Source organism: Hemicordylus capensis, chromosome 3 (genome assembly GCF_027244095.1).
Source record: "Hemicordylus capensis ecotype Gifberg chromosome 3, rHemCap1.1.pri, whole genome shotgun sequence".
Lineage (NCBI taxonomy): Eukaryota > Metazoa > Chordata > Lepidosauria > Squamata > Cordylidae > Hemicordylus > Hemicordylus capensis.
The window spans coordinates 54,002,715-54,019,500 of record NC_069659.1 but is presented as its reverse complement, the minus strand read 5'-3'; the positions used below and the strand labels follow the sequence as shown (position 1 = coordinate 54,019,500).

The 16,786-nt window shown below is 43.2% G+C and overlaps 2 protein-coding genes across 4 annotated transcripts in view; one reads left to right on the top strand and one right to left on the bottom strand.

Moving 5' to 3' along the window:
* Positions 1-10,036, bottom strand: part of CEP97 (centrosomal protein 97) — a 30,955-nt gene extending 20,919 nt beyond the window's left edge. Inside the window, exons 1-6 of one of the 3 annotated variants that reach the window (XM_053312647.1) lie at positions 9,879-10,036; positions 9,045-9,187; positions 5,967-6,125; positions 4,550-4,651; positions 4,124-4,237; positions 2,269-2,435 (exon numbers count right to left, since the gene is read on the bottom strand). In XM_053312647.1, coding sequence (XP_053168622.1) covers positions 2,269-2,435; positions 4,124-4,237; positions 4,550-4,651; positions 5,967-6,125; positions 9,045-9,187; positions 9,879-9,951 — 758 coding nt within the window. In that variant the 5' untranslated portion in view covers positions 9,952-10,036. Of the gene's footprint in view, positions 1-2,268; positions 2,436-4,123; positions 4,238-4,549; positions 4,652-5,966; positions 6,126-9,044; positions 9,188-9,300; positions 9,391-9,795; positions 9,818-9,878 lie in introns of those variants that run through there. The other 2 variants (XM_053312648.1, XM_053312649.1) reach the window with 2 other exon arrangements.
* Positions 10,037-10,137: 101 nt separating this feature from the next.
* RPL24 (ribosomal protein L24) lies at positions 10,138-16,187 on the top strand. Its single transcript, XM_053312661.1, has 6 exons — positions 10,138-10,276; positions 10,407-10,482; positions 11,579-11,689; positions 13,813-13,949; positions 14,685-14,748; positions 16,061-16,187. Exons 1-6 carry the CDS (start codon positions 10,272-10,274, stop codon positions 16,139-16,141), a joined length of 474 nt encoding a protein of 157 aa, XP_053168636.1. The 5' UTR covers positions 10,138-10,271; the 3' UTR covers positions 16,142-16,187.
* The last annotated feature ends 599 nt before the right edge of the window (positions 16,188-16,786 follow it).

Sequence of the window (16,786 nt, the reverse complement as noted above, 5' to 3'; positions counted from 1 at the left end):
ACGGAGTTCCGCTAGCCATTTTACTGCAGTGCCTCTTTCGGGGCACTAAAGTGCTCTCCTCCTCTGAGTTGCATCTCTGCTTTCCCCCCCTTACACCTGTGAGTCTTCGTCAATACTTCTTTTGGCTTCTTGAAGACAGGCTCTTACGCCACGGTTTTAGACTGCTCTGTCGCAGGTCTGTGGGTGCTTGACATCGAGCTCAGTAACAAGCTTGAGGTAATTTCCAATGTCGAAGAGTGGCTTGGTCTCGGTGTCCGCAGTGCCTCATCATATAGCGCCACTCGTAGGTGGAGCGGTCTATTTTTCAATGTTTGTTTAGAGAACGAGCAACAAATTTTACAAGCTGCTGTATTGTGTTGCTCACCAAGACACAGCAAACACAAATTGTGGTGGTCAGTAGATGGCAACTTAGCGTGGCATCCCACACATCTCTTAAATGTCTTTTTTGTTTCCATATTTAGGCACGGATGGGGCGAACACCCACCATGTCCGTCCAAACTCCTCACCACATCTCTCAAAGTCCTTTTTTATTCTTTGTAGTAAACTCATAAAGCAAGGATAATCAAAAGAAGTCTTGAGGTCAATAGTCCGAAATTCAATCCTAAATTTTTCTTTTTCTTATTTCAGTTAAACCAAGGAGCCAATACCGAGGTATAGACACTTTGGCGGTTAAACAGAAACTGAGGATGTAATGCCCCCAAACCGTTGACAACGAAAGCATGGAGCACATACAGGGTAGAGTGGGCATCTCGAAGAGCTAGTTAGTCTACCTGCGAGGTCCCTGCACAGGCACAGAACCTATTTCATTATGAATGCAATGGAACATGATCCAGATCCTTTATTCTAAATCAGAAACTACTTTCCTGAGCCTAACCAGATAATCTGGTAGCTAGTAGAATAACTAGTACACTAGCAATTTCTCACATTTTCCCCTGGTTCCCACCACAAAGTACAGGCAAACCTTGTTATTTGTGGTACCGCAGAATACAGTTCTGTGTATCTGTGGTCAGAAAATATGCACCCAACATCAATATTCATGAATACAAGAGGGTTAAAACCCATGTATCTGCAGTCCCTAAGCCACCATTTTGCTTAAAGGAGCCATTTTGGGGTTCTTCTGGTGGTTTTTTGGTTTTTTTTAATGAATGTTTTCCCACAATTTTTCATGGAGAGTTGTCCAAATTGGCAATTGGGGGAGGACAGATGGAGACCTGCAGAGCACAGTATGGCACTTTATTTTATTTCCACTAGTTTTTGCCTTTTTTCTGACTTTTTCTGCTCTCCAGAAACCTGCCCCCCACCTCAACCATTCCCATTCACTCAATGACTTGTTATCCACGGAAATTGGTAGGAATGGAACCCCCGCGGATAACAAGGTCCACCTGTATAAACTTGCAGTTCTTCAGCCCCAGCACAGAATACACATAAAAGTGGATGGTATTTCTGTAGGCAACAGTACCCATCCTCCCTAGGCTGGTGCAAGTTGACTTCCTATCTGGGTCAAAACAGTATCCCCTACATTGTCCAGATACATCTCAGTAATAGAAGCCAAGAGAGCAGATTGAATTTAATCAAGCAAGCATATTCCAGTAATTACTGTCCTTGAATTAAAAAACAAACTGCTGAATGAAGGACAAGTGGGCCTAATACCCTGTGTTCCTTTGGGTGGGGTGAAACCAAATGTAAGTTATACGCTATGACAGCACTCAACTGTCTAAGCCTCCACTTCCACGGTGGCTCACTCCCAATGCCATACATCCCATTCTCTAGCATCATTCCTAGAATTGCTTAACAATATCCTGCCCTGACATGCCCCACCCTGTCCACCTCTGTTCTGATTTCATGCATAGCCCCGGAGTCAAGAATTCTGTGGCTGAAATAATGTATGCTAATTAGGTAGTTACACAGTTTTTCTAATGGGTCTTAGACAGAGTTTGAGGGGAAATGATGTAGACACTTTGCTGAAGCCAAACAGATGTAGGTCTGGTCAGTGCCTGGATGGGCAGTGATCAGCCAGGAACCCTTTGCACACTGTCTTTTGTTCCAAGATAGAAGAAACATAAGATATAAATGAAATAATCTAGACATGTTATTCCAACTGCAGAACTGAGGAGCAGAAGAAAGGATTAATCTAAATAGATAGATAGATAGATAGATAGATAGATAGATAGATAGATAGATAGATAGGAATTGGAGATATGGTGAACATAACAGCATGCCACTTCAGTTTAGCCAGACTCATTATCCACTGATCTTAAATTGTCTTACCTCTCTTTCTGAGAAATCACATAGCCATCAAGGACTTTTAGACTGAGACACCAACTGACAATATATGGCCGATAGTCAAATCCTGGGATGGAAGGTGTGGCCATCACACAGGGATTGTTCATAATTGACAACTGCTCCAGCTCAGGAAAGGAGGACAAGAAAGAAATCTGAAAAACAACACAGCTTTGTTGATCAACCAAGATTATTTTGGTCTTGACTGTTGTTTTCACACATAGACCAGCTTTTAATTTTGTGTGCATCTCAGAATTTACCAAACAAGTACAGGAACTGGATCTTTCCAGAAATCATCTTCACCATAGCAGGAAAGAAAATGCTACCTTCTCAAGGTGTTGCTGCTACTGTGGCTGGCCCTTGGATGAGGTAGGGAAACACAGAAAGCACAGTCCTACAGAAGTTTTCTTTGCCAGAAGATAGAGAGAAAATCACAGGCATCTGAGCTACACATTTTGAAACTGCAATCTGCTAGGCTGTTTTGAGAGAGTGATACCATTTCTCACCATCATGTCAATGGCATCCCTGATCTAGTATGATTTTTTGTTCAAAGAGAACAGAACATATTTCAAATATTCTTGATAGATGCCTGCCAACGCTATTTAAGCTAAGAACTGGAACTGGCACAGTCGTAATCTTGGTCACAAAGCCTAAAGAACTGCAGACAGTTTTTAAATTACAATGTGTTCATATGCAAATATATAATATACTAGCAATTTTCAGCCCGTTAGATAAACGGGCGCTAGTAGACCACCCCCGCCCCCCCCGAGTGCGGCCGCCAGCGGGCCCAGTCCTTCCCAGTCCTCCCCGCCACCTTCGGCCTCCCCTTTCTGGCTTCCCCCGCTGCCTCGGCCGTACCTATAGCTCCGCCGCCACCTCGCCCATACTCCCTTGGCGACAGGCCGCCGCCATCGGGGGCCAGTCGGCCAGCTGCCGCTGCCTCACCCGCACTTGTGCCGCCGCCATCGGGGCCAGTCGCCCGCCACGGCCACCGCCGCTTCACCCGCATTCTCGCTGGCGGCCGCCGCCGCCATCGGGGCCAGTCGCCCCGCCGCGGCCACTGCCACCTCTGGCCGAGGCCGTGGCTCCCCTGCCGCCTCGCCAGCACTCTTTTCTCGTTGGCGGTGGCCGCTTCTCCTAGGCCGCCGCTTCCCCTGTTCCAACATGGCCGCCCGTGTCTGGGCGGCCGTGTCTTTTTGGGCCGATCTGGGCATGCGCTCCGCGCATGCCCAGATCGGCCCAAAAAGACACGGGCAGCACGGCCGCACGCCGAAGGCTTTTATGGTATAGGATGATGCATAATATGAGGCCCTAAGTCATGAATTCAAAAGCTTGGAGAAATTCAAATTCCAACCTGAGACATCAGCAACTGAGGTATATAGAGATATGTATCTTTTTGCACAGGACATTCAAAATATGTAGCTAATCATAGGATCAACAAGGATTTCAAAAGAACACTCACTGAATTTAGATAGTTAGGAGATTCAGTTAATTGAGGTTTAGGGAATGAGACTGTATCATAAAAGCACGTTACTATTTTTGTTGTGATTAATGTATCTGACACAGAGTGTACTTTACTCTTCTGGAGTAATTCTATCATGGCTTCTAAGTATCCCACCACCACCACCACCACCACCACCTTAAATTCGAACCAAAATCTGATCTGTGCCACCAGTCCCTTTGTGTAGCTTCTCATCATGACATGAGCAGGAAATAAAAAACAAAATCCTGCACTTTACTTAAATTGAAAATAACCTTTGGTTTATTTACAATACTATTTCAACTTCTCTCAAAAAGGTACTGAAGAAAGAATCATTTTGTTTTAGTGAGATATTGCTCTTACCTCATTCAAATCTCTGATTTCATTTTCTGCCAATGAAAGAATAGCCAGACCTTGAGGTAAACAAGCAGGAGCTGTACGTAATGATGTGATGATATTTCCATGTAGCAACAGAGTCTTGAGGGAAGGAAAATGGAGTATGGAGGCTTTTGTTTTAATGGTGCATGTAAATTGCTTTGAACATTCAAAAAGAGCTAAATAAATATAATTATAAAATGCCTTTGGTAAATAACCACTATAAAACTTACAAATTATGAAATAACCATCATTAACGTTATCTTGTTAATCATGTTGAAAAAAATTTTTCTCTTTGGTTCAAATAAAATTCAAAGTAATACTGAATTTCCCAACTATAAAGATTTGTAAGGGAGCTTTAAGAATAAATAGCTTACTCAGCAAAGAAAACCTCATCCAACCCACAGCATTCACCTTTAGACTCAACAGCTTGGAGATATCTCCAATTTGGGATATATTGTTGTCTGATAAATCAAGATGTTGAAGACTTGTGCAGATGTTGATCTGGTCTATAGTCTATAGGAAGACAAAATGTTTTTCTTTCATTATTATAAACATTTCTGAATGGATCATCTATAGAAGAGAATTCCATCACCTATATATCCCCAAATATATCAACATTGTGGTGATCTAGGGATCCACATGGGGGGGGTCACATCTGCAGCCAGAAAAACAGAATGTGACCATTGCAACTATTATGAGAAAACAACAGATTGCATGCTTTATTCTGGTTGTGATATTTTGAAGGGATTTAAAAGATTTGGAATTTTTAAAAGCAAAATTGGAGCAGTAGAGCTTAGAGGAGAAATGAGATGAGAACAGGGGCAGCAGATATATATGGAAGAAAACAGAAAGGGGCACATGGATAGGATCAGGAAGTTACAGAGAGTGCCTTTAGAAACACAGTCCCAAGACAACTTCTTCATCCTGAAATGATGAACAGATTTCTCTCTACAAACATGGAGCCTAGAAATGTACTCTTTAAAAATGGAGCATTTGGCATTAATCACAGAATGACTCCTAAAGCTATTCTTGCTGCTGCATGAATTATTTTTTTTTTAATCATCTGTAGGAGCAAAAATCTGCTTGCAAATGAAGCAGTGGCCCAAAGACTGAACTCCTGCACAAATACAGCTCACAGCATCATCTACAAACAAGTTGCATAGACAAGCAATATAGATGTCATGAGGGTTCCGTTCCTGGAAACCCCCGCAACTGGTGAATTCGCGGTAGGCGAGTCATTGAGGGTAATGGGAAACAGGCGGTTAGGGGGATTGCGATCGGGAAAGTACCTTAAAAAGACGGAAAAAATCCACCCTGACTCCCGGAAATGGCCCCCCCAAACTGCCTAAATTTTTGAAAATGGTGCCAAACCACCAAGACCCAGGTCGCAGTTGGTGAGGGTTGTGACAGTTTCTCAATTCCGGATACTCAAATCCGCGACTGGGAAACCCATGATAGGCGAGGGATTCCTAGGATTCCAAAAGTGACTGTAAAAGTGAAATAGACCAAGAGATTCTGAACACTGACCATATACTGCACAGGTTTTTGTTTTTTTAAAGGATTCTATTAAATGTGGCCATATCCATGCACACTTCTAGATCCCCAATCAAAAATATTTCCCGATTTTGACTATTGCTCAAGATCAACATGTTTATTACTGTTTCACCAACACTGTATTTCCAAACATTTGCCTGTAAAATTCCCCAGAACATTCAACTAGATCAAATATTTCCATTATCATAAATTGGAGCAGGTCACACCCAATATAAGAGCTTTCACTATTGCCTAGTAATAGCTATATTCTGAAAATAAATTTAGGAATGTTTACCTTTAAGTTATTTCCTGCCAGGTTCAGCCATTCCAAGCAGGCCAAATCCTTTAGTCCCTCTACATAACCAATACTGTTGTGAGGCAAGTTTAATACCCGAAGCTGTATCAGTTTTGCTACACCCATCATCCGCACCAGCCGATTGTTGGCTACTGACAACTGCAAGATAACAAGATTAACTTAGTCAATAGTGCACAAACCACTAATAAAGTAAGTTCTTGTTACCATTTGGCTGACAATGAAGCCCTTTCCCATATTTTACAAGGAGTTAGTTCAGATGATACAGTCTGCCCATAAAATTATTTGAAACGAGAGCGCATACATCTAACCACTATGTGTGCTGTTTCACTCAATATACTCAAATGGGGAGGGAGTGAAACATCCAAACCATTCCTAATCTTGAAGTCCCAATAATATTGGTATTAGAATTGTAAGAGTGGTTTGGACATTCTGCAGCCGTCCACCCCACATGTGAATGTGAGGAGTCAAAATGGCTAGCAAAGTGGGGGTGGGCGCGCGGCACCGTCACTTCAAATCTCATGGTGAGCAGGTTGGTCAGACAAAATCTGAACTGGGCTCTAACTTATGACAACTGAAAATGTGAGGGAATTAATTCATAGTAGAAATATCCTGAGAGGTGGAAAAGTAGCTGCATAGACCATCACTTTGCAAAACTGCAAGTTACCACAACCTGAAAAGCCACAAATACCTGTAGCCTTGTCACATGGGGTACTTTACAAGCCCATTTTGTCACATAATATTTGAAGGGGGGAGTTACTTTATGATGTTTTCTACACAGTAGCATGAATTAGTCTTAACTGGACCTTAAGAATGCTAGGGATCTCAAGTACTGTGAAAAGTGGCAGGATATAAAGGACTATACAAGGAGTACTGCATGTAAACGGGACTTCAGAGATACATAACACCACAAGATACTCTGCCACTGTGATAAGAAGACAAAAGCCTTGGCACACATACAAAATCACGTGTGTATTTACAAGGAACTGATACTCTGTGTAGCATTAGAGGGCAGAGCAAGAGCTCTGCCCTCAGAGGGAGGCAAAATGCTAGCTGTTCTGAATACCTGTTGCACAGCCCAGCGTTTGGGATGTGCACAGAACCGCAGCAGGGAGGCTCGAAGGCGGTGGGGCCCCCCTTTTAAGAGCGGGGGGAGAGTGCACTTACTCCTCCCGCCACTTTCCCCCCACCGGCGTCCGTGTTTCTTAATGCCCATTGGGGCAGCAGCGTGCCTCCCTGCCTCCCCATTGCCCTTGTCTTCCGGATATGACCAGAGGTCGCTGACACGCCTGCACTGGCACGGGCGTGTGTGACGTGCACATGCTGGCCAGTCATATCCAGAAGACGAGGGCAATGGGGTGGCAGGGAGGTACGCTGCCGCCCCGATGGGCATTAACAAAAACGGATGTGACAAGGGGAAAGTGGAGGGAAGAGTAAGTGCACCAGATCTTCGAACCGGTTCCATGCACATCCCTACCCAGCATGCAGAGAGGGAGATGAGGAAATAATTTGTGCTTCTCTCCCCACTTTGCAAAAGCTGTTTTTGCTACCAGAAATAATTCCCTGGGGGGCATGTTTGCTGTAGCTATACAATCACAATAAACTTTTTCAAATTATTTTGGTTACCGAGGAGATAAATAACATCTGCCGATTCTAATCAATGGTATTGACCCTCCCCCAATCACAGGAACTCATGTAAAAATGTGTTTAAATCATAGGCACAGATCTCGAGGCGCAAATCCCAGGCCCCAGCCTTCCTGGAGGGCCCCAGCAGTGTGCCAGCCAGCACCAGGGATCTCCTCCCTGCATGGCTGCTGGCACGAGCTCTGCAATGCCTCCCTTCCCCAAGACTCTCTCAAGCCTTCTGGCAGGCTGCTACTGCTAGTGCTCCCCCCCACCACTGATCAGCTGTTTAATGGGGCTAGCACAGAAGCCTCTTCCTGCCTTGTGGCTTTTCAGCAGCATAGGATGAAGGCTTCCCAGCAGCAGAGGGCTGAGCTTGGCAAGGTAGGGTCAGTGCTTGCTGCCCGCAGACTTGTGCAAGCCCTCTGCTCTGCCTCCCCCACTATTCTACTGTTGTGTTTTGCCTGCCTCATCATGGGAGCCATCCAGAAGGTGCATGGGTAGGATTATATGGGACTTCTATGGGTCATTTCCTGCCCACCATGTATTTCCAAGATGGCGTGGCCTAGGGCTGTGATATTTGGTACAGATATGGGGCAGAATGGAAGAGCTCTGTCTATTTAATTTGAAACAGATTGATCAATCCGTTTATTTTTAATACAAAGTTTTGTGGGGGTAAACTTCAAAAGAGTCCTATTAGTGACTTGTTTTGTGACAAAACATGACAAAGACTTCTGGAACAGAAGCCCCTGCTTGCACCATCATTCCATCCCCATGTGGAAGAATCTGCCCTTAGCCTTAATAAAAAAAGGTAAAGCACTCCACTTTTCTGTCCAGCCTTTTAGATTTCCTGGAATGGCTTGACATAGGACTTTGAAATTGGGCACAGACATAGGGTAGTGGTGGTGGGAGACCCTGTGTACTTATTCTGAGGCAGATTGGTCTATCCATTGATTTTTAATAAATTTTGAATGTTTTTTAAACTTTTAAACGGTGGGAATTGGGCGCTCAAGAATGCTGTGTGAAACCGTATGTTTCTGCACAGCACAGTGTTTCTGTGTGTGTGTGTGTGTGTGTGAGAGAGAGAGGGCGGGGGGGAGGATGAATGCTTATGTTGCAAGGGGCTCTCCTGTAAGCCCGCCAAGTACAGGCCCCAAAATTACCTAGCTGCATCTCCAACTTAAAGACAACAATTTGCTCAAATTTGGGAGTGCACATGTGCATGCAACTTTAAAGACTCTAGATCTACTAGTAGATTTGTATCCATTGAAGTGGTCAGCGTTCCAGCATGAAGCCTGCTGAGAATCTATACAAAAATATTTCAAACATTTGAGGATGGGTTATTTACTCCAACCCCCCCCCCTTTTTTATTTCTTTCCTGAAAAAGAAAGATAATTTAACAAGAACACAATTGTATCACAGGCACATGTAACTAACCTGTAGCAGATTCCTGCAGTTCTCCAAGTGTTCCAGTTTTATTAACTGGTTTTTATCCAGAATCAGAGTACGTATGTCTGTATCACAGGATAAAGTTGGTCCCAGTTTTTGCAAACCCTGGTTTGACCAATTAATTACTGCACCTAAGAGAATAGAAGAAATTCAAAATGAATGAATACTGCAGATTCAGAAGGAAAAGTATGCTAGCTAGGTGAATTTATATACTTAGGCAAAGGTTTATGTGAATGTCACTCACAAACATATTTAGCAATATTATCACAACACTACACTTTATCCAAAGAACCAATCAGCTCTGGCTGATTGTGTTGTGTTGTGCCACAGCTTGCAATGCATAGATATAAAAATGATAGCCGGTGTATCCCACAAAACCATTGTCGGATATACGATATGGCCGGCAGCCCCTCCCACTACACACCCAACGTATATGCATCTACAGAGAGAGCGCAGGAGAAGAGAGCAGTTGGGGCAACGTGTGCTCGTTTTCTTTCACTACCTTCTCTTACTAATGAAAGAACAATTTAGCTAACTCTCCATTAAATTGCACATTATCGTTTAAATGCACTACGGCGAGTCCTCAAATAAAGAAAACGGCCCTCCGCAGGGCCCTCTGGGATTTAGAGTCCAATCTCAAAAGAAACTTAAAACATTAGCTAAAATATACCACAGGGAAAAACTACAACCCCCATAAGGCACCACGCGATATCGCACAACGGCCAGAAACAAGTAGTACCTCAATGCGCCTCATAGAACCCTCAATTTGTCTACAATTTTTCTCCCACCTCAGAACTACGATTACTAGGATCCCCTCAGTACCTTCCGTGCCGTCCATCGACTTCTTGGCTTCGGCTCCCGCCGCGGGCGCCCCTGCAGCCGCCGACGCCGCCATACTTCCCGCTTGATAACAACGCTAGGCAACCAGGCGGGTTCTGGATGCTGATTGGACGGTTAAAACTACATGGAAGAAAAACAATTTTCAGAGTTTTTATATGAAAGCATTAGGCTTTGGTGGCACCTCAGCGTCACGACTACTGATTTTTGCTCATTCTAGGATTAAACTAGTGGCATCAGCCAGCGCAGCGCTTCCCGTCATCCCTCGACACAGAGCTGTTCCCATCGTGCCCCGCGCGAGTATAGAATCCGGTTTCCCATGATCCTCTCTTTCTCTTCGCCGGAGTTGCCTGTGTGGGTTCTCCTGCTGCCGCCATTATGAAGTAAGAGCCGGATTCAGGATCTAATCCGAAAGCATCCACTGGTTGGAGTATATGGAGTCGGGTGGGTTGGGGCCTTTGTCTTGCTAACCTTTTATCCTTTCTTTGTGGTGCTTCCTTTCTCGCAATGCAGGGTGGAATTGTGCAGTTTCAGCGGGTACAAGATCTACCCGGGCCACGGCCGCCGCTACGCGCGCACGGACGGCAAGGTAGGGAACAGTACTAAGACTCTGAAACGATGTTGTCCTCGGTTTTATCCAGTGGGGTGTAATTATAGAGATTTCATGCGGGGTAAGAGTTGGTGTTGACCTGAAGATGGTGAACAGCTGATCTGAGAGCCGACCTAATTGTTTTTAGGACCTAAACTTTTTTTTTTTTAAGCTGTCTCTACTCCTAAACTGGAATCGGATTTAACTAAGTCAAGATGTTCTTGACTCATTCACGTCCAGGTCATAGGAAAAGGTTTTATGGTCAGGGTGCCTAAGCAAGTGAGCAACCATTGCAGAACCAGAATCTAAATGCAGGTAGTTTAATAAGTAATTGCATTGGTCCTTAGAACAATTAGGTAGAATGCTGCCTGCATGCTGTATTTAACCATTTCATTTAAAATGGCAATGAATATTGAGGCAAGACAGTGGGGGCTAGGTAGCTAGGATATCTTTATATCCTAGGGATATAAAGGGAGCCAAGTCCACTGTAATTATAGTCCTGCCCTGCCTTGTTTTGTGGCCCATTCTAGGATTATAGAAGCTTTTCTAGAATTATTGGGCCCACAAATTGACTTTTTCTTGCTAAAGGCATTGTCAGCAGTGTCCCCTCTGACAGAGATTCCCAAATGTTGTTGACTACAACTCCCATAATTCCAAGCTAAAGCTATTGCAGCTGGGGATTCTGGGAGTTGTAGTCAACAAGATCTGGGAATCCCTGTTAGAGGGAACACTGGTTGTCTGTATAGTTGAAGTACTGATGGGACAGTCCTTTAAACCAGCGTTTTGGGTGGAAATTGGCTTGAATAGCAGAAATAACAACTCAGCAACATTATACAACACATTGAGTATTGCATACATTCTTCTAATTGAGCTGAAAGAAAAGTGACTTGTCTAAGACCATCTAGTGAGGTCATGGATGAAGTGGAAGTAAAGCTGTAAATGTCCTAGATCATAGCTTATGTTCTTAGCCATTTTGCTACACCAGTTCTCTAGAAGGCTTTGGTGAAGCTCACTCTTTGTGTTAGAGTAACACAAAAGGTGCTATATTTGTGCCATGTACACTAAATGTATTTTTAAAAAAATATTTAATTTTCAGGTTTTTCAATTTCTGAATGCAAAATGTGAGTCTGCATTCCTTTCCAAGAGAAACCCCCGTCAGATCAATTGGACTGTTCTGTACAGGCGAAAGCACAAGAAAGGACAGTCTGTAAGTATGTTGTAGTTCATGTGTTCAGTCTTTAAAATTGAAAACTGATCACGTATACTTAACAAGATGGTAATACTTGTAGAAAGATGCAAATTACTCTCTGATTTACTTCTTATGTATTTACTGTGTTCAAATAAGTGTTTAGAGTGTGGTGATTTTGATATAGTACAGTCTGGTGATTTTTCCCAAATGTTGTTTGTGACACTGACTGACATCCTGACTGCTGAAGTATATGTATAAGGAGTAAGTGTGGGAGCACAATTGGGGCTTCCGCACAACTCGCCCAGTCCTTCTACGTCAGGGCTGCTCAACTTCAGCCATCCTGCAGATGTTGGCCTACAACCCCCATAATCCCTGGCTATTGGCCACTGTGGTTGGGGATTATGGGAGTTGTAGTCCAAAAACAGCTGCGGGGCCTAAGTTGAGCAGGCCTGCTCTATGTCCATGCTACAGAAGTGATCTGGAAGGGAGGAAATGCATCACAGCAATACATTTCCTCTCTTCCAGGGTGAGGACTTGTTGCCTGCTTGTACAACAGCTTGTGTATTGGGGGACTGGTGGAGTTGCTCCCAAACCCCAGTTGTGTTCCCGCAATATGTATGTTTTGGCAGTCAGGATGCCAGCCATTGTGTCTGTATTGTCTTCACAAGCTCTTATGCATGAAAAAAAAAATCCTTCTGTGATAACTGGAAGGTGTTTAAAGCTTGATTAGTGAAGATTGTTCAGTTTTGTGTTTGATTAAAAAATCATAGAATTCTCAGAAGTCTTAAAAATGAGAGGGGGGGAGTAACCAGTTTACTGAACGTATTGTTTAGTAGCATAATTGATGCTGGAAACGAGTTAACTTGTTTTGTCTCCTTTAAGCAAATGTTTGGTACGCTAATATTTGCAGTTAATTAAGCAAGGAATGAGTGCAATCTTAACTTCTAACATTAAGTTGTGATGTGACTTGGTAGTATATGTGGGCTCTTATGCATCTACCTCACTGAGATTCACATTTGAATCATAGAATTTTGGAGTACCTTGGAGGTCTTCTAGTCTGATCCACTGTTCATGGCAGAAAACTCCAATGGTACTTGAATCAGTCCACACATTGACGTTTAGGGATGTACACAGAACTGGTCTGGAGGCCCTTTATGGGCCTCTGAACCGGTTCAATTGGCCGGCGGTTCTGCTGGTTCGAAGGGCAGAGGGGCAATAGCTTTAAGGTGGGGGAGAGTGCACTTACCCCTTCCTCCGCTTTCCCCCTGCCAGTGTGTGGAGCACGTGCCCGGCATGCGCACCCGGCACTTCTGGCCAAAGAGGGCATGGGGCAGCAGGGCTGCCCCAACAGGGACTTTACAAATGGAGTGCTGGCGGGGGGAAAGAAGTCAAGCCTCAAAAAAGTTGTTAGCCTTTAAAGTGTTTCAGAACTCTTGTTTTATGAAGAACCTCCCTGTCATTCTTCACTTTTATAATAAAATTTCTTGAACAAGGACTTAAAATAAGCACCTGCTATATGTTTTGAAAATGCATGTATAATATTGCTGCAGTATTATGGTAGGATCAGATTTCAGAGCTGTAGACTCCTGGCAGAGGTTGTGAATGTGCAGGTGGTAGTGGGTATCTGGTGGTGGTTTTGTGTTTACATTTTGTGTGTACCTTTTTGTATCTGGTGGTGGTTTTGTGTGTACATTGTGTGTACAAACCGCCCAGAGACATAAGTTTTGGGCGGTATAAAAATATGTTAAACAAATAAATAAAAAATAAAAATTTGGGGTGGGAGGTTGGAAGTGTGTTTAAAGGTGGGTGGGCAGATTGATGCTAGACTGGCAAGCCAGACTGATGTTTGTGGACCCTTGCATATTAACAACTATAAGAGTTGAAGAGAAGCTGCTAGTGAAGTAATAGCAAAGCAATCTTTGTCATTATTATTATGATTATTGTTTAATATTATTATTAATAATAATAATAATGTCTGACTGTGTAAACAAGAAATAATAATAATAAATAATATTGTATAGCCTTCTGCATATCTCTTGTGTTTTGAGTCAAACTCTTCAGAGGTTTATGAAAAAGATGTTCTCATCATTTCCTGAAATGTGAATAGACTTCTTAGCATTCCTTTTTTCTTCATGATTTAGGAAGAGGTACAAAAGAAACGTACACGTCGTGCGGTTAAATGCCATAGGGCAATCACAGGTGCCTCTTTGGCTGAAATAATGGCTAAGAGAAACCAGAAGCCTGAAGTGCGAAAGGCTCAAAGGGAACAGGCCATTAGGTGAGTGATTAGTATTTTCCTTGTACTAATTTTCATTACCAAAAAAGCATGCATTTTTAGTTGTACTGTGATGGTTGGGGTCTGTCTGTCTGTCTCAATCACACACTTGATTGACTATACATTTTTAGTATTAATTTTTAACAGAGAGCCAGAAATTTTGGCTGGCCTTTTTTGCCTACCAGAATTGCCCAACTGGGGTAGAGAGTGTCTCTGAGATCACACTGAGCTATGAAAGCATTCCTGATCCCACACCTGAAGCTTAGGAGGAAGACTGGGGCCCATCCGTGCCACACTGTGCTTCCAAGCGCTTATACCACCTTCTAACTTCAGTGCCACATAGGAGTCCCACCCTGCTCCTGAGCCAGAGAAGGGGACAGTGATCACCCTTACGGTTGTGCTGTGTTTTGTAGATAAGCAATGTGACTGTGGGGATGATTGCCAGCAAGCTCAGGAGGAGGAGTGGGACTTGTCATGCTTTGCTAGAGAGTTGGGAGGGATTCTGATCATGACAAACAACTTTGTGAACCCCTAGTTGAATATAAGCTTGGAACTTGAAAAATAGCATTATGTTTGATATATGTCCACTAATGAGATATAAAATGTAGAACTAATACAGTATTGTAGTTAAGATTCGTGGTAGTCCTTGATTGTGGCTTGAATAAAATACTACAAATGTACAGATAAGAAATGCCAACTTCTGTTTATAATTAAATCTGTTGCATAAATATTTTACAGAGCTGCCAAGGAAGCAAAGAAGGCTAAGCAGGCGACAAAGAAAACTGTACCATCCACAACAAAGGTAACAGCCACCATGTAGTGTTCTCTCTAATTTTTTTCATCTGTGTACGGAATGAATTGTGTTCTGAGCAGCAATATCAAGGCTGTGTGTGTGTGTGTGTGTGTGTGTGTGTGTGTGTGTGTGTGCGCGCGCGCGCGCGCGCGCTTTCAAAGTGGAGCCTTCCTGATTCAACCTGAGCAGGATATAAAATTAACTGAGTGGACATCAAAAACTGTGTGTGCGCATGCCTTAAAGGGAACACTGCCTCCATGTGTTTTTGTACGTATGCATGTGTGTGCTTTTTTAATTGCTCCCATGATGTTTCAGGGAAGCAGTTTACCCAGGGAGCAAGAGGCTGTTAGTTTGAATCCCTGCTGATGTGCTTCCCATACTGTGCCTAGTAGATGCAAATATATATCTGCATCTATATGGGACAGCAGCAATATAGGGAGGTGCTGGAGGCAGATGCTCACTTCACTTACAGTGGCAAAGGCATCATCTCATACTGCACAGGAGAAAGGCAATGGTAAATCTAAGGTTTCCTTCACAATGGCAGCTTCAGACAGTGCCTGGGAATGCTGAGAAGAATGATTCCAACAGCCAAATGCTTCCACTTGCCATCTTTTTTTTTTTTTTTAGTATATGATGAGGCATTCTGGTGGGGGGTGGGTGAGCTGCTGGTATAGTTCTCAGTGTGTCCAGGTGCTGCTCGAAGCCATTGCTTCTGCAAAAAGTGTTTTTAAAAATAGATTTCCCCCTCCAATAGACAAGTATATTTATAGGAGGAGTTGTTGCTTTGTGGAGATTACTAGCAAGTAAAGAACTCTTCCCCCCACAAATGTACTTGTCTATTCTTCAGAATATATTGGCCATATTTTGCTGGGAGGGGGAGTCTGTTTTATTGGAATAAATGTGCATAGGGTTGGGCTATCAGTGCTTAATTCTGGCATCTCAAATGTCTTTGTATGCCTCCACCTCAAGTGCAGGGTAATCAAGGCAAAATAAATTGCTAGTCTTAAGTAGAACTTGTTTCTGCTCTCCTCATGGAGCTGTGCAGGGATCACAGGATGCTTAAAACACCAAGGAAGCAAAGTAATAATGGGAAGATTGCCCTGTTCTCCAGGGCTGCCAATCAATTCAAGGAGTGTTGGACACATCCTCCTATGTGTTATAGTGGTTGGGATGGGATAATACTGTGTGAGATATTCCTTAATGGTCCATCTGAGATACCCTGTTGGCAGGCAGGCAGCATGCCTTTTCTCATTCAGTCTGGTATATATGCTTAAGGAAAGCCATCTTGGACTCTGATTATTGTTTTGTTTTCTGTTTACAGGCACCTACAAAGGCTGCACCAAAGCAAAAAATTGTGAAGCCTGTGAAAGTTTCTGCTCCTCGTGTTGGTGGGAAACGCTAACTTGCCACACTGTTTTGGTTCTGTCAAATAAATGATTGGCATGTAATGTGTCCTTAATGTGTCTTCTGAGCTTTTAGTGCAGGGTTGGTTTTTTTTACTTTGAATCTTTCAAAAGCTTCTGGAAAATGGCTATAGAGTTTTAGATCTTAAACTATGACAGTTGCTGGCTTATAAAAGCTAGATTTAGCTCCACTGTGGAACCCCAATCAGACATCAAAGATTATTTGTGTCTTCACACTGATGAATTCTTCCTGACACTAAATAGTTACTATCAATTCCCCATAATATATTTGCCTAAAAAATGCTTCATATCAATCCAGCCTACCAAGCTACTGCTTGAATCCAGTGATATTTTACACTGAGGACCGAACTGCCCATTTTGGAGCTGGTAAAGACTAATACAAAGGGCCCAACAACTAGTCTATGGACTGTGTTTGAAAACTACGCGACAACTATCATATTCCAGATGAAATACTTTGGAGTGGTTCCGCTGTTATTTTCTGTGTTGTTTCAAGACTTGGGATCACACATCCTCTCCCCTTCTGTTTGGATGAAAAGCAGCAAACTAGTAATTCTAAGTTGAGAGAGCAGGTTTAGGGGTTTCAGATAATTGTGCCAGATTAGTTGCAACTTTCCATAGGGGAA